The sequence below is a fragment of the Podarcis filfolensis genome (assembly GCF_964270895.1).
Source record: "Podarcis filfolensis genome assembly, chromosome: 7".
NCBI lineage: Eukaryota > Metazoa > Chordata > Lepidosauria > Squamata > Lacertidae > Podarcis > Podarcis filfolensis.
The window spans coordinates 86,442,168-86,465,175 of record NC_139603.1 but is presented as its reverse complement, the minus strand read 5'-3'; the positions used below and the strand labels follow the sequence as shown (position 1 = coordinate 86,465,175).

The window sequence follows — 23,008 nt, the reverse complement described above, 5'->3', positions numbered from 1 at the left end:
GTTGGGAAAGATTGAGGGCACAAGGAGAAGGGGATGACAGAGGACAAGATGGTTCGACAGTGTTCTCAAAGCTACAAACATGAGTCTGACCAAATTGCGGGAGGCAGTGGAAGACAGGAGGGCCTGGCGTGCTCTGGTCCAGGGGGTCACGAAGAGTCGGACACAACTAAACAACAACAACAACATCACCCCTGTCAACCTGCCGGGTCATCCAGCGCAGAACCTGTCCCAGAACCCCCTGCAAAAGTGCAGGTGAGCATCTTCACTCCCCAGTTGGTGTGAAAATACGTGGCGGTGGAAAGTTTTGGGAGCCACTGCCGCAGAAGGCTTTGGTAATAGCTAAAGCTGGTTTAGGATAAAGGTCGGGAAGGAATAACATTTGCCCAAACTACAAGAAGATATGAAAAGCACTGAAATCTGACAAGGCATTGAGGTGTCTGTTCCTCCCCGGCAGTCGCTCACGTTAATGGCTGCTTTATCCAGCACCTGTCATGATGAAGGATTCTTTAGCAGCTTCCGAGGCTCTGCTTATGCCGAAATAATTTCCCTCTCTGTCAAAATGGTTCCTTTAGGGACTGAGGGTTGCCACTTATCCCACCCCTCCTTCCCTCTTTTCCCCAGCAAATCTCATGTGCCTTTCACAGACGGCATGATGGGCCAAAATTCAACAGACAGGTTTTCCTCGCCACTTCAATCTCCGCGCTGGGAGCAGCTGCTCCCTTTCTCCTTTTTTCTTTTTTCCTGCTAGTCACACCGCGATAGAAAACACCTCTTGTTGAGCAAGTGGGCAGCCATTTTTGTTGAGGGCAGAGGCGAAGTAGCACTGAGGGGATATTGAAATGTCCTGGCACACTTGCTCAACGCCTCACGCTTTCAGACTGAGAGAAACTGGGCTGTGAAGAGTACCCTGGGACACACAATTTGAAGTAAGGACACAACAACAATACAATACCTCTGCTGGATATGAACCAAGTGTCCGTCACACCTGAAACATTGCTGTCCACAACCCATTTGTGGAAAGCAGACAAGCAGAAAAATGAGGGCAATAATAGCTCTTTCACACGGTTAGTCCTCTTTGCCCCATAACTGGTGAAAACATTCCTGTCTGAACAACCTGGGAAAGTTACTGTCAGTCAGTGTAGGCAGTACAGTGGTACCTCAGGTTACAAACACCTCGGGTTACAAACACTTTGGGTTACACATTCTGCTAACCCAGAAGTAGTACCTTGGGTTAAGAACTTTACCTCAGGATGAGAACAGAAATTGCACGCTGGTGGTGCGGCGGTAGCAGGAGACGCCATTGGCTAAAGTGGTACCTCAGGTTAAGAACAGTTTCAGGTTAAGAATGGACCTCCAGAACGAATTAAGTTCGTAACCAGAGGTACCACTGTATTGAACTAGATGGACCAGTTATCTGACTTGGTTGAAGGCAGCTTCATATATCCCAACCTGAAGTTTTAACAAAGATATCATTTCTTGTAAACTCTGCCAGACTGAACGGGGTGGCCACCTATGGTTTGGAGCCACACGCAACACCTCACCCATATCCTCACTCTATTGATATCCCATTTTTCTACCAAGGAGCTCAAAGTGGCACCAGTGGCTTTCCCCGCTCTCTGTAATATCCTCAGAACAACCCTGTGAGGTAGGTTAGGCCGAGAGTTGGTGACAAACCCGAAGTCACCCAGTGAGGCACAAGAATATGGTGTCACAGTCCGATCTACGGGTGATCAAAGTCCCAGCTGAGGACATTGGGACCGGGGGCAAGATGGCGGGGTGGGAGCAGGAACAAGAGTCTAGAAGCCAAGAGTCCAAGGGTCAGGAAGCAAGGAGTCTAGAAGCTGAGGTCCGAGGATCAGGAAGCAAGAAGCCAAACTCAGCGAGGCAGGAAACGTGTTGCTGTAGCAAAGAGCTGAAGGGAAATGCTGACCTTGTATCCCTTCCGGCTCTAGCCACCAGGTGCAGTGAGTTACCAAGCAGCCTCACCTGTGTGGCCGCCCTTGCCTTTCCAGAACAAACTTAGGAAGGCCCCAGTCCTGCGAAGCCCTACTGGTCACAGTGCCTGGCTCCTGCACGCACTCCTCACTTAAGGTCAGAAAAATGACCCAGAAGCCAGGACAGGTCAGGACGGATAAATGGGCTGTTTGGGAGCGGGGGCACAGGTGCTGAAACATGGTGGCACCATGCCCACCTCCTCCTTCCATTCTGTGGCTTCACCTACACATAAGCCCAGGAAACTCCTGGCCCAGGCAACTGACCCAGACAGCAGCCAAGTCACCAACCCAAGTGGTGGTTGAAGCAAAGAAGACGTCTCCCTAGCTCTTTCTCAAAGCATTGTGGGAATATCTTTCGAACAGAGGATGGAGTCATATTTCTACCAAGGAAATGGGAGGGAGAGAGAGAGAATATAATATTTTAGCACTGCATTTTATGAAGTCTAACTCGTTTAATTTTTATTGGACACCGTGTTTTTGTGTTAGATGTGTCCCCTCCCTCCCTTCCCCCGCCCCTCTTTCCATTTACAACCTTGGCGCCCATCCGTGCTGCCGGATCGTTGCTACGCCTGGCGACCGGGACGTGTTCTCTGCAAATTGCTTCTTTTCAGTCCAAAGCCCGGGTGTTTGTTCGTGACTGCTTCATTCCTCTAGAAGAGGGGATGTATATGTGTGTTTGTGTGGAGGGGGGGGAGAGATCGAGAGCAGAGGCTTCGCTGCATCCATCCTAAACTGCAGACTTCCCCAGCTCAGATAACAGGCTCCCTCTGCCTCCTCGCCACTTCCACTTCCCTAGAATAATTAAGTTGTTATTGAACTGCAGGGCAGGATCTGGGAGAGGGCATTGAATGCCAGAGATTGTAAACCTGATTTCATCCTGTTTTAACAGATCAGTTTCTTCACCTAAATAACTCAGAATGAACTTTCCAGCTAAGATGGGCTTTTCTTGTGCTTCGTGCCGTGCCTGAAAAACACCCAGAGCCAGCTAAACTCAGGTGGTGGAGATTCAGATCTCGCAAGCGGACCATACTTGTTTAAACATTCAGCCCAGGCCTACCCCAGAACAATAAAAGTAATATGAATTAAGGGGCAGAGGTCACTTACAAGGGAAAGTTTGTGGGGAAGTCACAAAGCCTGTTTGCTTTTCCTCCTGAGTACCTGTTTGCAGTGGCTTAGCGTCTCCTATGTTGCGCTCATATTTGAGACACTCTGGAGCATTGTAAATTGAGACCAGATCAACAGCTGCAGCTTGATGTATTAACTGTCTCGCCTCTTCTTCTTTCCAGCCACACAGATGGATCCCAATGAACTACAGGATCTTTTCCAGGATACATCGGCCAGCGTCTTCCGAATTAATGCCAATGGTGCGTATTTCAGACACGCCAGTCTATTGGGTGCAATTTGTATTACAATGTTCAGAAACTCCTTTTTGAACAAGAGGACGCTGTTTTATAGAATGGTACATGCATAGGATGTCATGAACATGGACATGAAATTTATTACGGTCAGAGACCAGCTTGTGAAACACAAATGGAACTACAATCCCAATAGCAAAACAAACATTTAAAACAATATACAACAATGGATTTTAAGTTTAAAAGTGTGATAGGCATATAAACACATACAAACTTTAAGATAGACCACCTTAGAGAAATGAGCTAGAGTCGCCCGTGGATCCGAGTTTGGGAATTTTCTTAACAAACTAGATTGAATCGGGGGATGGTCTGTGCCTACAGATCTGTGCGCAGAATCTGGCAACAATCCGGGTCGTCTTAACAGGAGAAGATCAAATTTTTGCTTTACCTGGAGGTCAGCAAGCCTCACCAGCAGAGGGTCAATGGTTTCTCTATGTGCCGCATTGTAAAAGGGACATCTAAAATATATGTGTTCAGGGCTTCCTATATCCCCCAGTGGACAGGCGCAAAAATAGCCCTCTGTTGGCTGTGTTAAAACAATGTTGTACTTTCTGGTGTGCTTCCTTGTTTTCCAGTTGTCTCTTTTGTTTTTGGGGGCTTTCCAAAGGGTGTGGCAGTACAGCAGTAGGTGAGGAAAGGGGATGTGCAGATATCCTGTGTGTGTGTCTCCTTTTCGCTCTCCTCCCAAATGCATGTTTAACTAGGGTTAAAAACATTCAGTGAACACCCCAAGAAGCTGAACATTGGAAGATTCAGGACAGAAAAGTGAAAAGACTTCTAGATACAGTGCATTTTGACCAAACTGCGGGAGGCAGTGGAAGACAGGAGTGCCTGGCGTGCTCTGGTCCATGGGGTCACAAAGAGTCGGACACGACTAAGCGACTAAACAACAACATACAGTGCATAGATAAACTAGGGAACTAGTTTCTGCAGGAGACAGGGAGGGGCAGAAAGCTTTCGAGGAGGCAGTGGCGTAGCTAGCTGCTCTGGCAACCCGAGTGGCGGGGTCCACCTATGGGGACGATCCACCTACGGGGGCAGGGCAATTCTCTGACGGGGTGGGGTGATCCGCCGACGGGGTGGGGTGATCTGCCCACAGGGGCTCCGCATGGGAGTGCCGCAGCAATCCACGCACGGGGGCACTGTGGTGATCCGCCCAGGGGGGTGGCGTGGTGAGCTGCCCACAGAGTCCGCCTGGCGGACGCAAGCTCCACGCTGCCATTTTGGACAGCGCGAGGCCCTGAACCACCGTGTCACTCCCAGGAGAGACATGTGGCTCGGGTGCGCTGCAGGCCAGACCCTACAGTAAGTGCCGCCACCCGCAGTGTGCCATTTTTTCACCTCCCTCAAAGATGACACCTGGAGCGGACTGCACCCCTCCTTCCTATGCCCCTGAGAATAGGATTGGACAACTTCATGGAGGAGAGGGCCAGCACCATCTGTTAAGAGTTTGGGTGTAATCCTCGACACCTTCCTTTCCATGGAGGCGCAGATTGCAGCTATAACAAAGGCGGCATTTTTCCATCTCCGCCAAGCTGAGCAGTTGGCTCCTTACCTCTCTCGCCCTGACCTAGCCACTGTGATCCATGTGATGGTCACCTCCAGACTGGAGTATTGTAAGTCGCTCTATGTGGGGCTGCCCTTGAGACTGACCCAGAAACTCCAGCGGGTGCAGAATGCCACAGCGGGACTCCTTACGGGGTCCTCGCTGCGAGATCACATTCACCCGGTGCTATACCAGCTGCACTGACTCCCGGTGGAGTACAGGATGAGGTTCAAGGTGCTGGTTTTAATCTTTAAAGCCCTATACGGCCTAGCACCCTCGTACCTACGGGACCGCCTCTCCTGGTATGTCCCACGGAGGACCTTACGGTCTTCAAACAAAAACATCTTGGAGATCCCAGGCCACAGGGAGGTTAGGCTGGCCAGGGCTTTTTTGGCCGTGGCCCCGATCTGGTGGAACGCTCTGTCACAAGAGACCAGGGCCCTGCGGGACTTGACATCTTTCCGCAGGACCTGCAAGACAGAGCTGTTCCACCAGGCCTTTGGCCAAGGCACATTCTGACCCCCTCCTTTGGTAATCCTCACAGAACTCTAGCCCAATGGTTGCCATTAATTTGACTTTGAACTGATTTTAAAATGAATTGATTTTAGAATGCTGTGTTACTTTTATTGTTGTTAGCCGCTCTGAGCCCGGATTTGGCTGGGGAGGGTGGGATATAAATAATAATAATAATAATAATAATAATAATAATAATAATAATAATAATTAGCTACTAGCCTTGATGTCTAGGCTCTGCCTCCACACTAAAAGACAGCAACACTTCTGAAAAGCACATGTCAGGGAACTGCCATTGGTTCAGGAGGGAGAGAGGAAAAGCCGAATGGATTATAGAGAGCCTCCATGGATCATGGGAAGCTGCTCCTCTTCAATGGAGGAGAGTAACCACACATCCAGTGGTGAGGAGTTGCAGGGCTCGAAGGAGGCAAGGCGGTGCCAGCACTCCTTGCCTGGGCAAAGTGGGGAGGAGAGGGGTCCTCCGTTACCCACACCCTCTTTGCGCAGTAAGCATCCGCACAGAGAGGGGAGACGCAGACTGGGCGTTAAGAAATTGCTTTGCTGGGGAAGGTTTAGGAACCACCCACTCACGGATTCTGCCCGCGATTGAGTTAGCCACGGGAGAGTGGCGCTCTGGACAGATAAAGTTTATTTTGGCAGCAAAGCCAAGGCTTCACAGCCAAGCAGGGAGACATTTGCCTGCTTGCTCTCGAGCAACCCCTTGGAAACATAACAGCACAAGAGGGCGAGAGGACTCCTGTGCTGAGATTCTGCTTGCAGGTTTCCCACAGACTTCAACCTGGCCACTGTGAGAATAGGATGTTGAGCTTGAGGGGCCAATGGCTCTTCTTCTACTTCCTTAATTTACCCACAACAAACTTTGGTTTATATCCAAATGGAGTTTGTCCAGAATTGCTGAGCTCTCCCCAAAGCTTCGAGACATATTGAGATCAAGTGTGATTTCTTCTTATTGTTTATTTCTGGGGTAGCATATGAACCATACAATGTAAAAGAAGAAGAAGAAAGTTTGCTTCAGAATAAAGTAATTTATGTTGACACTATGTGTGGCTCATCCAATTCACTACTCCAGATTTATTGAGAATGATTTTTCATCTCCCTTTCTCAATCTCTGTTGCCTCCCCTGTCAGTTAGGAATAATTTCATATTCTTCTCGTTGCAATTTCACCTCAGTGAAAACTCAAAGCAAGTTGTTGGGTTTACATGTTCTCCATCCCAAAGTATAGGGATTTTGCTTCCATTATAATGAAAAAAAACTACCAAATTCACACTTCCCTAACTAGTAGGCAAACCGAAACACAACAATTCTTCAGTATTTACAAGTCTCCAAATTTGCAGTTCAGTTCTCCAACCACACTGTGTGTACATAAATGAATACAATGGGGAGAATTGTGCCTAAAAATGCAGATATTAGAGATGATAACATACACATTACCACATTATATACCACATAACCACATTATATTAGGGCAATTTCCTGCAAAAAAAGTTTTTATTTATTTTTTAAAATGCTTGTATACAGAAATGTGTTCATTAGCAGAAATGCCGATAAATCTTAATGGGGATTTACCTTTTAAAAACAAAACCAAAAAACCCAGTTTTGGCAGAACTGAATGTTAAGATTGGGGGAGGGGGGAGAGAAATTAAATTGACAGATTTGTTGCTCCTTCCTTAAGTAGTATCTGATCAGTCTAGCAAAGATCAATATTTCTTCTCACAGGAATAATCCTGTTCTTCTTCTTTGGTTCAATGTGAGAATGACACCCATAGAGATGGATTGGTGTTTTTTTGTCCCAGGGTGCTGTCCTATAAGATGATGAGGTTAATAATGAATAAATAAAAAAATCTTCTTTTGACAGTGACTTCTCTGGAAAGGAGTCTTAAGTCCCTGGGGACGCCAAACGACACACCAGAGCTCCGAGATGGACTGTGAGTCTCTTTCCATGTGACTTGTCTTTCATGTGACTTGCCCTTCCTTTGTTTATGAGATCTTCTTGTTTTCCTCTTATTGCCTATGTTGGTTTCTTTTTTTAAAATAATAACAATAATAATAATAATAATAATAATAATATTTTAATTAATTAATTATTCATTAATAATGCTCCAATTGATACAGTGCCAAATCTTGCCACATCATAATACAAATAATAAAATCAATTATACATTCCAAATTATATAATTTAAGGAGACTTCCCATGTTCTGACTGGCCAGGAGATTTTTTTTTATTTATTTCTTGTTCCTGCTTTTCTCTCTCTTATTTATTCCCAGTATCTTATCGATCTTAATCCTTTATCTTATCTTGACAGTCACTGGTATGCAACTTTCTATCACGTTTAACAGATCTATATGTAAATTAACATGCAAGAGGAAAATTTTGTTCTTTCTGTTGTTGTCCATCAATTATTTCCGGTGCAGTCCCCGCTCAGAGAGCCCTGTTTTCCTTCCACCATCTTATCTTCCAGGACTCTGGGGTGTCTTCCAGCTTCCCTTTGTTTAGTTAAAATTAAGACACAGTGGTCTTTCATGTCTTTTAACGAACTGATACTTTCCCAGTCTGAAGGATCTTCCATAAGAAACCAGAACCTGGGGTATATTTCGCCGTTAAGAGTTATTTGGTTCCTCTACAATCCAAGCTTGCTCCCCGCGGGCCCTGGGGGAAGCTCACAAAGACCAAAAATTCACCTCAACTTTTATAAATCCATATATAACAAAAGTCCATGCAATAAGATGTGGTAAGAATTCCCCAGTTGCCCCAGCCTATGTTGGTTTCTTGCGACATCTAACTCTGTTCTCTTACCTAATGACGGGGTGCACCCCTTGGACTGCCCTGCTTGAAAGAAATTAAAGGTAAAGGTAAAGGGACTCCTGACCATTGGGTTCAGTCGTGGACGACTCTGGGGTTGTGGCACTCATCTCGCTTTATTGGCCGAGGGAGCTGGCGTACAGCTTCCGGGTCATGTGGCCAGCATGACTAAGCAGCTTCTGGCAAACCAGAGCAGTGCACGGAAACACCGTTTACCTTCCCGCCAGAGTGGTACCTATTCATCTCCTTCCACTTTGACGTGCTTTCGAACTGCTAGGTTGGCAGGAGCAGGGACCGAGCAATGGGAGCTCACCCTGTCGTGGGGATTCGAACCACCGACCTTCTGATCGGCAAGTCCTAGGCTCTGTGGTTTAACCCACAGTGCCACCCATGTCCCTTGAAAGAACGTACCTCATGAATTTTTGCCTGAGCTGGTGGAGGAGGCGGGAATAGAGGGAAGGCGGGAACATCAAGGCCACTCTGCAAAATTTGAAGGACCCTCACAATTTGAAGTCAGGGCCTGTTACATGCATAATTCTGTGACTTAGCATTTGCCGAAGCAGCTATGAGGTCTTTCAGTTGTTGTTGGCCTCCAACTCCTGCCATCTGTATAGGGAAGTTCTTAATGTTTGATGTTCTATCGTGTTTTTATATCTTTTGGAAGCCACCCAGAGTGGTTGGCACAACCCAGTCAGATGGGTGGGCTACAAACATCTGGAGGGTCTACAGACATCTGGAGGGTCAAAGGTTTTCCATCTCTGTGCTAAAAACTCCTGTTTGTTTGGAGTGCAGGGTCCTTGTGAACAGGACAGGAAAACTTACTTTCCTTTTAAGAAAAAGTTATACACAACACACACCTTCCACAAACTGTTCACCTATTTCTCCTTGAACAGCCCCTGATTTAGAAGGTATTTAGGGAATAATGGGGGAACATTTGGCATCTTGATGGCTTTTATTGTTTACGTATTTAAGTAGGGTTTTTAATTACATAGTAAAACTGTCCTGTTTTTTTTAAGTCGTTACACATCTTTTTTTTTTCTTTCCAAAGGACACAGCGATGACAGGGTCAGAGGGGGAAAACTTTACCAAAAGGGAAAAAGAGAGAAGAAATTTAGAAGGGTTGTCAATATTTGTTTGTGTTGAAAATACCCTGGAATTTAATTTTATATATGCACACATTTTCCGATGCTTTGTTTGCCCTTCCAAAAAAACAAAGGGAAGCTGTGATGAATTAAGCATTTCTCAGCACATTTTATGCACACATTTCACTCCTAATCAAAATGACATAGTTGCACAAGTGTTTAGGACGCCTTCAGAATGTCAGAATTTGTAGGAGGGATTCAAACACATTCTTGGAAGTTTTCTGTTTCCTCAATTAAAGTGGAATAAAATGCCCTGTTGCTCCAGCACCACAGATCTACTTTTTCAAAAAAGAAAGAAAGAAAGAAAGAAAGAAAGAAAGAAAGAAAGAAAGAAAGAAAGGAACCTGATTGTGTGTGTGTGTGGTTAAGAAATCGTTGGGGAAATGCATGGAAAAGTGTGGAATGAGCAAATGATTAATGGAAAGATGTATTAGCACCAGGTAAGCAAATCAGGATGTACACGGAACATTCTGCTCGTTGCTGTATAACCGCCCTGCAACCAAATCAGATCAAATGCTTGATAAAGACTGCATGTAACTAGAATATCTGCATCATTCTGCCCAGACACTGAGGTCCAGTGCCAAGGGCCTTCTGGCGGTTCCCTCACTGCGAGAAGCCAAGTTACAGGGAACCAGGCAGAGGGCCTTCTTGGTGTTGACACCCGCCCTGTGGAACATCCTCCCACCAGATGTCAAAGAGGAAAAACAACTACCAGGCTTTTAGAAGACATCTGAAGGCAGCCCTGTTTAGGGAAGCTTTTAATGTTTAATAGGTTATTGTATTCTAATATTCTGTTGGAAGGCACCCAGAGTGGCTGTGGACAACCAGCCAGATGGGTGGGGTATTATTATTATTATTAATAATAAATTATTATTATTATTATTATTATTATTATTATTATTATTATTATTATTAGCTTTGTGCAAGGAAGTCAGGATGAATAACCAGGTCATTTGAAACCCCTTAACTTGGTTTCTCAGGGCACATTTTCTTTATCTGGGTACCTGTATTTGAGTACGTTTCCGAGCACAATTCAAAGTGTTGGTGCTGACCTTTAAAGCCCTAAACAGCCTTGGCCCAGTATACCTGAAGGAGCGTCTCCACCCTGTTGTTCTGCCCGGACACTGAGGTCCAGCGCTGAGGGCCTTCTGGTGGTTCCCTCACTGACAGGAACTGAACAGAGGAGGAGGAGTGCTGGAGATGTCCACCTCGAGGCATCCAGGCAGGAGGAAGATGATGACAGTAGAGAACCAGGTTCATGGTGGTGGCAAACAGGACACACCTGTCAAGGAGCCAGCAGGGAAGGCTATGCAGTTGGAGGAGGGGGAGAGCGGGGAGCTGGTAGAAGAAGCAGGACTGAGAGAGGGTGGAGCGGAAGGGGAGGCCACTCAGCCGGAGGCAACGCGGTTGGCGCTGTGGGTTAAACCACAGAGTCTAGGACTTGCTGATCAGAAGGTTGGCGGTTCGAATCCCCGCAATGGGGTGAGCTCCCGTTGCTCGGTCCCTGCTCCTGCCCACCTAGCAGTTCGAAAACACGTCAAAGTGCAAGTAGATAAATAGGTACAGTACCGCTCCGGTGGGAAGGTAAACGGCGTTTCCGTGCGCTGCTCTGCTTCACCAGAAGCGGCTTAGTCATGCTGGCCACATGACCCGATAGCTTTACTCTGGGTCCCTCGGCCAATAAAGTGAGATGAGCGCCGCAACCCCAGTTGTCCACGACTGGACCTAATGGTCAGGGGTCCCTTTACCTTTTAAGAAAAAATGGGACATTCCAGAATCAAATCAGAAACCAGGACAGCTTCTGTAAATTAGGGACTGTCCCTGGAAAATAGGGACACTTGGAGGATCTGTGTTATCCATATCTGGTTTCTGTGCTTCAAAGCCTAATCTTCCATTCACAGAGAGCCCTCATGTTTAGTACAAATGTAATGACTAATTACCCACATAATTTGAATATCTTTTGAGTCCAGACCACTGCGATAAACAAGGGTGCATGTGATTTCCCTTCAAAATTTTGAAGGTTTTTAGAACAAATTACTGTCAACTCTCCTCCCTCTTAATCCTCGCAGGGCCCAAGATATCCAATGAGTTAAAATAGCCAAGGGGTTGGTTTGTGTTTAATCACCAGTGGCTAAAATATATATGTCAGACGGAAGCTTTTAAGTGTCGACATGTTTAATGGAGGGTGGGATTTTAATAATATTTCTCAGGGTTTTGTTATTCTGCTTGTACAAGCTTTATGGAAGCGATTTCCATAAATATTTTGAAATGGTGTTTGGAGTCTGTTAATATGTTAAACCCTTCAAAGTAATACCTTCCCTCAGTTTAATGTCAAAGCTGTTTGGATTTATCTAGTCACAGTGTGTTTATCAGGGCTGGTATCAGCTTCTGACTTGGAGGGCCTCATTGATTTGGCAGGGGAGGGAAAAAATGCCTGAAAATGCAGCATTTATACTTCTAATCTGGTCTATAAATTGTGCAAAGCCATGCACCCGGGGCGAGGCAGGACAATTGCACGGGAAAACCAGCTTCCCTGAGACGGGGCTGTTTTGCAAAATAAAAAGATTGTGCATATATTGGCTTCATTCTTACCCTACTCTGCTTCCAATGAACCCGGGGGTATCCTTCATAGCTCCCCACCGCTTATTTTAACCCTGCGAGGTCAGTTAGGTTGAGAGATGGTGACTGACCCCAGGTTGCTTAGTGAGTTTCGTGGCTGAGCGTTCGAACCTGGAACTGCCAAGTCGAAATCTGACATCCTGCCTTCTACATTACTTCTGTTGTAAGCGATGCACCAGAAGTTAGCCAGTCCCTTAATTCTAAGTCAGGATATGTGATGATATTTTGGCTGTGTCAACAGAAGTTTAGTGTCCAGATCAAGGGATGTAATAGTACATTCTGTTTTGCCTTGGTCAGATGTCAGGGAACTGACATCGGAGCCAGGAGTGGAGGCAAGGCTCCCAAGCGATACCGGAGAAGGGCCCAGCAGGGAGAGAGGGGACTCATCGGCTGGGGAAGGAAATCAGCGTAACACCAGGGATAAAGGGGGGCAGATGGGGGAATCAGCGAGGGGGCTCCAGGACTCCTCGCCGGAGACCAGCGGGGAGAGCACAGGTCCTCCGCTACCCACACCCACCCTGCGCAGAAGACTTCCGTGCAGGGAAAGTAGGCGTAGACTTGGCATCAAAGAACTTCTTTGCTGGAAGAAGTTCAAGAAACGCCCACTGACGGATTCTGCTAGCGACTGAAACAGCCACAAAGTGAAGGGCTGTCCAGCCAGGAAAAGGTTTAACCAGGCAACCTCGCCAAGAGTGGTGGCAACTTATGCACGAGCAACCCCATATAACCACTACATCAGACGACACCTGAAATGTTGTTGTTGTTTAGTCATTTAGTCGTGTCTGACTCTTTGTGACCTCTTCGACCAGAGCACGCCAGGCAGTCCTGTCTTCCACTGCCTCCCACAGTTTGGTCAAGCTCATGCTAGTATCTTTGAGAACACTGTCCAACCATCTCGTCCTCTGTCGTCCCCTTCTCCTTGTACCCTCAATGTTTCCCAACATCAGGGTCTTTTCCAGGGAGTCTTCTCTGGCCAAAGTGTTGGAGCCTCAGCTTGTGGATCTGTCCTTCCAGTGAGCACTCAGGGCTGATTTCCTTCAGAATGGATAGGTTTGATCTTCTTGCAGTCCATGGGACTCTCAAGCGTCTCCTCCAGCACCAGAATTCAAAAGCATCCATTCTTTGGCGATCAGCCTTCTTTATGGTCCAGCTCTCACTTCCATACATCACTACTGGGAAAACCATAGCTTTAACTATTCGGACCTTTGTTGGCAAGGTGATGTCTCTACTTTTTAAGATGCTGTCTTGGTTTGTAATTGCTTTTCTCCCAAGAAGGAGGCGTCTTTTAATTTTGTGACTGCTGTCCACCATCATGGAGCCCAAGAAAGTAAAATCTCTCACTTCTTCCATTTCTTCCCCTTCTATTTGCCAGGAGGTGATGGGACCAGTGGCCATGATCTTCGTTTTTTTGATGTTGAGCTTCAGACCATATTTTGCGCTCTCCTCTTTCACCCTCATAAAGGGACGTAATAGGACCACTCTGTTTTGCCTTGGTCAGACCACACCTGGAATACTGTGTCCAATTCTGGGCACCACAATTAAAGAAGGATATTGACAAGCTGGAAACCAAGCCTGATGAGGAGCAGTTGAGGGAGTCGGGTATGTTTAGCCTGGAAAGAGGAGACTGAGAGGAGAGATGATAAACATCTTCACACATATAAAGGGTTGTCACATGGAAGATGAACCAAGCTTGTTTTCTCCTGCTCTGGAGGGTAGGACTCGAACCAATGGCTTCAAGTTAAAATAAAGGAGATTCCGACTAAACATCAGGAAAAACGAAATTTCTGACAGTAAGAGCTGTTTGATAGTGGAACAAACTCCCTCAAAAGGTGATGGACTCACCTCCCTTGGAAGTTTTTAAGCCAAGGTTGGATGGCTATCTGTAATGGATGCTTTAGTTGAGATTCCGGCATTGCAGTGGATTAGACTAGATGACCCACAGGGTCCTGCTATGATTTTGTGATATTATGATACGGTATTCATGGATATCCTAGGAAAGCAGCCTGTTCCAGCAGGGCTCTCCTTGTGTTCTCCTGAACCAAATTGATGTGGTAGAATCAGCGGACAGCAGTGGTGCCATATCCTAGGAAGAGAAGAAGACCAGGAATCTATTCAGTAAAGAGCAGCTTATAACTCTCTGATTTCAGCACCAATTGCAATTTCTGGCTGTCGTGTTGATTTCCTCTGCACCCCACCCTGTGATGTTTCTTGATCCCAAGCTGAAAAACAGCAGCCAGTTGCAGCAGTGAATCACTGTTTCTGGAGGCCAGCTAGCTCAGGTAACAGTCACACGGCAGTGAAAGTTAATGCAGTCAAAAGAGCCGCCTGTTTATCAGGTAATAATGGCTTCCCAGCTCTGAAGGCTGCATTCAGAACATGATCTCCCCATCAAGTTGTCCAATTGCTCAATAACACAGATGCCGAGTGTCTGACATTCAGCGCTGCTCATTGCCTTGTCATGCTGAAGTGTCTCTGCGCAGCCCATATTGCTGAGGTGTCTGGGTATGGATAGAAATGGCATAGTGCTGTTGCTGAATGAAAGAACTTTGGGAGCTCCCTTTGTCCCACATTACTAAGCCCAAGGCAATGCAAAGGTGATGCAATGGAGTCGATCAGCATCCCCCGGCTGATGCAAAAAATCCTGCGCAGTTCCTGTTTGCACTGGCTTGATGCCATAATCCGGCATTGCCTGAGCTCTGGGAGTGTGGCATTCTCCTGATTGAAGTGCAGAGTGTTTGACGACCGGGACATTCACAGGGAAACCAAAATGCTTGTTTACAAAGCTATTGGACTACCAACCTTGCTGTATGCTTGTGAAACATGGACCACTTATAAACGCCATCTCCAACTCCTCGAAAGATTCCATCAACCGTGTCTCCGAAAAATTTTACATATCACTTTGGAAGACAGGCGAACTAATACCAATGTACTGGAAGAAGCAAAGATCACCAGTGCTGAAGCAATGATTCTTCAACATCAGTTTTGTTGGACTGGTCACGTTGTGCGGATCCCTGATGATTGTCTTCCAAAGCAACTACTCTATTCCGAACTTAAAACTGGAAAGCGTAATGCTGGTGGTCAGCAAAAGAGGTTTAAAGACTGTCTCAAGGCAAATCTATCTATCTATCTATCATCTATCTATCTATCTATCTATCTATCTATCTATATATAATTAGTATAAACCCCAACAATTGGGAAACACTGGCCTGTGAGCACTCCAATTGGAGAACAGCCTTTATCAAAGGTGTCATGGGCTTTGAAGACACTTGAACTCAGGACACAAGGGAGAAACGTGCCAAGAGGAAGGCACGCTTGACAAACCCTCACCATGATCAACTCGCACCCGGAAACCAATGTCCCCACTGTGGAAGGACGTGGGGATCTAGAATTGGCCTCCACAGTCACTTATGGACTCACTGTTAAAACCGTGTTTATGGAAGACAATCTTACTCAGCTACAAGTGATTGCCAAAGAAGAAGCACTGGCTTAGCCTCTTCCATGTTGAACTTGCCCCGTTAAACATGCCCATGTTTAATTGGGTGCGAGGATTGGATATTCATTCATTCATTTGTTCTCTGCATGAGGCAAGTTTGACTGAGAATTAAGGACTGGCCCAAGGCCAGTCAGGGAGTTTCATGGCCAAGTGGGGCTTCTCTCTACCAAGAGGCCCAGCGGTGATCTGGGTGTTTCCCCCCCTCTTGATGGGGGTCTGAACATTGGGACATATTGTGTGGAAGCTATTTTATGTTAGACTGTACCCTTCAAGGCCGCCGTTGCGAGGTAGGCTGAGAGGCTGTGACTCGCCCAAGGTTGACCTGTAAGCTTCACGACTGAGTGGGGATTTGAACCCTGGTCTCCCAGGTCTTAGCCTGGACCTCTAACCACTACACCACACTCAGGGCCATATTAAGGTTTGATGAGGTCCTAAGCTACTGAAGGTAATGGGGCCCTTTATATGTCCAGCTGTCCTTTGTCAACAACAAATTGTTGCTGTTTTTTGTGTTGAATATATGCTATATGGTAATTTATGGGCCTAATAGGTATCTTAAAACCAGTGATATTTTAGGGAGCAGGCTAGCAGGTGGGGCCCATTACTTACACAATAGGCCTACACAACACATGCCTACACAACACAAAACACTGTTGCTGTATGTATGTTTTATTTTATTTGTTTTTTATCTTATATTTTGGAAATGTACATCCAGTGTGTGTTTTTTCCTTTAATTTTTTGGGGAACCCCCAAGAGAGTGGGGCCCTAAGCTGTAGCTGTAGCTTATACGTAAATACAACACTGAACTGTCTCTCTTTGAATTACCGTATTTTTCGCTCTATAAGGCACACCAGACCACAAGACGCACCTAGTTTTTGGAGGAGGAAAACAAGCAAAAAAAATTCTGAATCTCAGAAGCCAGAACAGCAAGAGGGATCGCTGCACAGTGAAAGCAGCAATCCCTCTTGCTGTTCTGGCTTCTGGGATAGCTGTGCAGCCTGCATTCGCTCCATAAGACGCACACACATTTCCCCTTACTTTTTAGGAGGGAAAAAGTGAGTCTTATAGAGCAAAAAATACTGTACATATGGGAGCACCATAATCTTTTCAGTTCTTAGGGCCTTTAAAGATGCCATTGTGCGACTGGCATCCTTCACACGACCTCAGTGTTTCAAATGTGGTTACCTGGCTAAACAAGTCGGTGTAGAATTAGCTCTGGGTACCCGTCCTATGATACCATACCCTCCAACATTTCTCCGATGAAAATAGGGACACCCTAGTTATATGGTTTATGTTTTTATATCGTAAACCACCTTGTGATCTTTGGATGAATGCCAGTATAGAAATGTAATGAATATTATTAATAATAATTTTGAGGTGAAATATGATGGGCTCCACCTCCCGGACAGACACAACAGTTTACATTACAGGTGCTGTGAACTACACTTTATTGTTATTTTTCCTTTGCATTCTTAGCCATGTCTTACTCTGGTTATTAACTAAAAAGCTGGAAAACATAACAAGAGGCCCAGAGGCTGTCATTTCAGGAGGTTTTGTGTGACACAACAGCAGTTAATTGCATCAAGCGTGAGCCAGGGCCACTGTATTCAGGGCCAACAGCAACAGCAACAAGCCAGCAATGCTTGATTTATTTCATTTTATTTGTATTTTAGTAATATTTTCCAACAGGAGCCAAGGCAGGGAGTCTCTCTTTCCCGGCTGGTCTCTTGTTCGGCCTGCAGATAACCTGATCCAAATTGCTCATGGGAGGCAGACAATTAAAAGTCGGAGCCATCTGTTCCCTTAACTCTCCCCACAAGGCAGAGGGGGGGGGGAATGCTGCTATAAGCACTTTACCTTTAATGTCTACTTAGAGGTACATGAGAAGGAACAATGGTTAAATAAAAAGGGAGGAGGTGGCACAAAAGGAACTGAAGCAAACACCTGGCAGGCTGATGCTTTGATGATTTTTTGTAAAAATATTTCGCTAATGGGAAGGAAGGGGAGCTGTTTTAAATTTTCCCTCCATCAAATTTCTCACGGCCTTTTGGGATTTCGAATTACCTAGTTGCCTCCTTCCCCTGAATTCATCGAGCAAACCGTTAAGAACGGATCTCTTGGTTGTTATTGAAATTGTAATTATTGCATTGTTATAATTATTGTTATTATTGATTGCATATCTGTAAGAACTATTTTATTATTTTGTTGTTACAGTTTGCATTTTTAAATATTTCTTTAAGCAGTTTATATACTGTTTAACTGCAGCCCCCCCCCAAAAAAGTGGTTTATTAGGATGCCGTACAATGCAAAATAAAAGTCAGTTAAAACTATAAAACCAGACATCAACTGCTTACATTTATCCTGCTGCACACCACTTTGATGATCTCAGGCTGTGAAGAAGATTATAAATTTGTAAAGTCCCCCCCCCCTCTAAATTTTGGACAAAGCATCAGGCATATATACAGGTTTTCCCCCAACCCCCCGCTTTTGCTCCTTTCCATTTATTTGCATCTTTTCCATATGTTTTCGGGGGGTGGGGAGAGGGAAATCCCTGCAAAAATAGAGACAACCCTTCTTGGGGTGCCATACGTCTAGAATTTTCTGGACATATTCGGAATACTGCAGAAGTGTCAGGGCGGAAATCAGTAAAACGTTTGGCAGCCTTTGTTGGAAGTATAGTCATACCACGGTTTACAGATGCTTCAGGTTGCGTTTCTTTGGGTTACGGACCCGCCAAAACCCGGAAGTACTGGAATGGGTTACTTCTGGGTTTCGGGGGTCGTACATGCACAGAAGCGCTAAATCACACTTTGTGCATGTGCAGAAGTGCCGAATCGCAACTCGCGTGTGTGGAGACGCACCGCTGTGGGTTGCGAACGTGCATCCTGCACAGATCACGTTTGCAACCCGAGCTTCCACTGTACCGTTTCTGCCATTTTTTTGCAGCATTCCTCAAAAGCGGGGGGTGGGGTAGCTTCGCAGCTTCACAAAAAAATGCTCAACAACTTTTCTGTCCAGATTTTCACTGTTTGAAATATGGCAACCCTATTTTTACCCAGAAAAACCCCAAACAAAACCCCTGCACACTTTTGTACATAGATAAAACACAGCAACTGTTTGTTCAGTTGCAGCGGTGGACCAATTGCCAGATTAGCCAGAGGTATAGCCAGCGATGAAGCCTTTGCACATCTGCAGTGATGCAAAAAAGATTTGCTTGCAGAGAGAGTTCCCAAGCAAATGAATTAGCCCCTTCCCTTGCTGTGTCAATAAGATATTCCCCCATCTATGTGTGCTTCTAATGGCCTTTGGGTGCAAGAGGTAGGACCAGGTCACCTGCAGTGCAGGGGGTTGGAAAAGAGGACCTTTGTGGTCCTTTCCAACTCTAATAATAATAATAATCATAATTTATTATTTATACCCTATGCATCTGACTGGGCTTCCCCAACTCTAAGATTCTATTATTCTTTGACCACATTCCCATCATCCTAGGCCACCATGGCCAATAGTCATGTAGTCCAAAATATCTTGAGGGATACAGGTTGAGGAAAAGTGATCTACAAAAAAATGTCTTCCTCTAGTCTCGGTAAATATTTTACCCCTTCTGACCAATAAATCCATTTCGCATTTCTAGCAACTGCTTCTGGTACACAAACACACCAAACAAACTTACTGTTAAACACGGGAGCAAAAGAATGCTTTAAAGAATTCTCGAGTAGAATAGTGGTGGTGGGATTAATTGCTGAATAAAGGAAGAAAGGAAATAAATGAAACAATATTTTTAAAAATATATAACAAAGCTGGATAGAGCTTTTAAAAACAAAACACATGTTGAGTGGAAGGGCAAGTGCCTGTTTCGTTAAGTCCCCATCAAGTAAGTAACAATTCCCTCATATTTCTGGAGTAACACAAATGAGCCGTTTCACATTCCTCTGTTATTAATGTGCGGGTAATGGGTGGCCGGCAGAATCCCCACAAAGCCCCATGTTCACTTGAGAACATAATATATATGTGTTGGCGTTCCGTGACAATTTATCAAGAAGTTTAATTCTGTGTCTCACAGTTTGAAATGGGATAATGGATTTTTATCGCATGGCATGTATTCATTAGCTTAATAATGCCAGAATTCCTTTGCTACCTCCGTCACGGTGTCACAAATGGTCACTATTAAGCTTCAGTGTAATTGTCACTGTCTCTGGATTTCACACATTTTATTTCTCTCTGGCCTTTCTCTTTGCAGTGCCCCCTGCAAGCCATGCGTTCGTATATCTCTCTGAGATTTAAGATTATGCTTCATGCATCTGGCCAAGGAAACCCATTTCCATGAAAGCTCCTTCCATAATAAATATGTTTGTCTGCAGGATGCCACAATACACATTTTTGGTGTTTCTTCCTCGAGTCCAGCATCCTGTCTCTCACAGTGAGCAGACAGATGCTTCCAGGAAGTCCAGAGCAAGTCACGAAGACCACCGCTCCATTTCCCCATACCCTGTGCTGATCTGATATTCAAAGATTTAGTGCCCTTGAACCTGGAGCATTCTTTTTTATATATATATACATTTTTATTGATTTTTTAACATATCATTTCCAACACTCATTTAACATAACTTCTTATCTCATACAACATTTTAGACTTCCGTCAACAACCTCTGATGATTTTCCTTTTTTTATCACTTATTATGCATTTCTTAATTGCTCTATTACTCTTAATTATCATTAACGAATAGTTCTCTTCATAGTCTTTCTTGCAATATTTAAAATAATCCTCCTTACAGAAATTCTTGCAGTCCTACTAGCGTAGTCTGTTCATTACAGTTGCTTTTCAAATAGTTCATATATATATTTACTCCAGTCTTCTAAGAATCTCTGGTCCCGCAGGTTTCAAATCTTTCTTGTTAATTTATCTAATTCTGCATAGTCCATTAATTTTGTCGGTAATTCTTCTTGCCTCCATTTTTGTGCCAACTGAACATGGAGGATTCAAGTAGATTTCATGGCTTATAGTTGAGACATTAGATAATTTTCCTGCTTAGTTCTGCCAACAGATCTTGACACACACAGTCTCTCTCTCTCTCTCTCTCTCTCTCTCTCTCTCTCACACACACACACACACACACACACACATTTGGTATATCCCAGTTTCTTATTTTTCCAATCTTAAATCCAGTTCTCTACATTTCCACAGCAACTTGTATTTTTGTTTCTAAATGAAAACTTGTCACTGTTGTAGTTCTGATTTCTCCTAATATACACATTTGTAGATAATATACATATTTTTGCACGCAATTTCCCACAAAACAATGCATTTTGTGTGTTGTTTTACTGCACTTTCCTTTAATAGGTGTAAGCATTGTTAGTTTTGAAACTGGCATCTCAAAATTTGGGAAAGTGTGCGTTCTGGAGGATAAAACTGTGTTTCAATTTGTGCATTGCTTCAAGAAGTGCAAATAAGGTAGTTTCTCATTAAAATGCAAAGGAAATCACATTTCTCCCCATCCAATGCACACTCATTTTAAAGAAGTGTGCATGCACACGGAAGCTTATACCAGAACAAAATTAGGTGCTACTGGACAATTTTTTATTTATTTTTATTTCGACTGCATCAGACCAACCCGGCTACCTACCTGAATCGTTTTCAAGAGGAAGGGCACAGAAGAAAAAACACCATTATATTGTAGTGTGATTTGTAATGGGAGAGTGCTCGACAATTGCAGTTTTGCAGTGTGTTGCGTATACACTTCCCCTAAGCAAGGTCTTCCAGATTTCACACGCAGGACAGACACCTTCTATGTATTTGTCTCCTGTTCCCTTTCAGATGCATCGGCTCATCCTATCATGCCTCCAAGGGAAATTCCCCATCACAGAGTCTCTGTGTACAAATATCTAAGGAGACCACTACCTCTGTTTCTTTTTTTGTCCTGGGAATGCATACCAAAGGCATCAATACCTTGGTTGCAAAAGAGAAACAAGTCAGGAATATGTTTGTCCCAAGGTGGTAACATTCATGTAGTTTCCAGCCCAAGGTACTTTGCTGCCCGAGGCAAAGTGTAAGACAGCGCATTCAAGCTCCCCGATTCCACCTACAGAAGCTGATGCGACTGATAATTGAATCTTGCTTTTGACACTGCTGATGGGAAGCAGTAGTCTAGGTTAGGCAGCCCATGGCACGCTGAGTGCTGAAGAGCTGAAGACAGTTTTCTGCAGTAAAATCATAAAGGTAAAGGTAAAGGGACCCCTGAAAGTTAAGTCCAGTCGATAATGACTCTGGGGTTGCGGCGTTCATCTCGCTTTACAGGCCGAGAGAGCCGGCATTTGTCTGCTCTGCAGACAGTTTTTCTGGGTCATGTGGCCAGCATGACTAAGCCGCTTCTGGCGAAACCAGAGCAGCGCACAGAAATGCTGTTTACCTTCCCGCCAGAGCGGTACCTATTTATCTACTTGCACTTTTGAGGTGCTTTCAAACTGCTAGGTTGGCAGGAGCAGGGACCGAGCAACGGGAGCTCACCTCGTCGCAGGAATTCAAACCGCCGACTTTTTGATTGGCAAGCCTTAGGCTCTGTGGTTTAGACCACAGCACCACCCACGTCTCTCACGGTAACATCATAAAATCATCCAAATACATTGATAATCCGAACACGTACAATATATAAAAGACTAGATAGCCACCATTGAATAAATCAGACAACTTTAGATTTAGCTTTAAAGATCTCAGCTAAGTACCCCGAAACAATCTTGCTAGTTTGGGGGGTATTATCCCTCAACAAATATTGGATTACTGACTCTTTGCAAATCAGTATTTTGAGCTGTAAGGGAGTCACTAGGAAATCTCTGCGATGGGTGTCGAGAAGAGGGTAATCCAAAATTATGTGATGCATTGTATCTGGTGTTTTCTTATTACAGGAACAGAATCTGTTCTGGAAGGGGATGTTTTCGAAACCTTCCAAACAATATAGATGAGGGGAATGCATTTAGACGAGCTAGCATAAAAGCTTTGTGATGCAATGGAGCATCTAAATTATAAAAGTATTTAGGCATTACTCCTAAGTAAGCATATGAACATACAAAAGGTTGGGAGGGGTAGAATTTTTGGATTTCATGATCTAGCAGTCTCTGTTTGATGAGAGAAAAGATCTGTGACTCATCCAATAGAAGAAGGGAATCTATTGCAATCCCTTGTTTGCCTGAGTTTGAGGGTAATATCAGAACACAGCTGGTTAGTTCTGTCGGAATCTAGCCATATCAGTCAGAGGAATTTGGCACTCTCCAGGTGCCCGGCTTGATTCCTTGTTGATCTCCCCCGTCAGCGACTCCCGGCAAGACAAGGCGAGATCTCTATCGGCCGATCCTTCCCAACGTGAGAAGAACACAACCATCCCTCCTCCCTCATTCCCCAGGGAGGGGAGAGAGACAGACAGAAATGTATTTACATGCCTTTATTTCTGTCTTTCCAGCAGTGCAGAGAAAACATGT

The 23,008-nt window shown here is 44.8% G+C and overlaps 1 protein-coding gene across 1 annotated transcript in view; it reads left to right on the top strand.

Moving 5' to 3' along the window:
- The window catches only part of TSNARE1 (t-SNARE domain containing 1), a 339,199-nt gene that overhangs the window by 113,090 nt on the left and 203,101 nt on the right, over window positions 1-23,008 (top strand). The window contains exons 3-4 of the mRNA XM_083622303.1: window positions 3,281-3,358; window positions 7,346-7,415. Of these exons, the coding sequence (XP_083478429.1) occupies window positions 3,281-3,358; window positions 7,346-7,415 (148 nt within the window). The remainder of the gene's footprint in view (window positions 1-3,280; window positions 3,359-7,345; window positions 7,416-23,008) is intronic.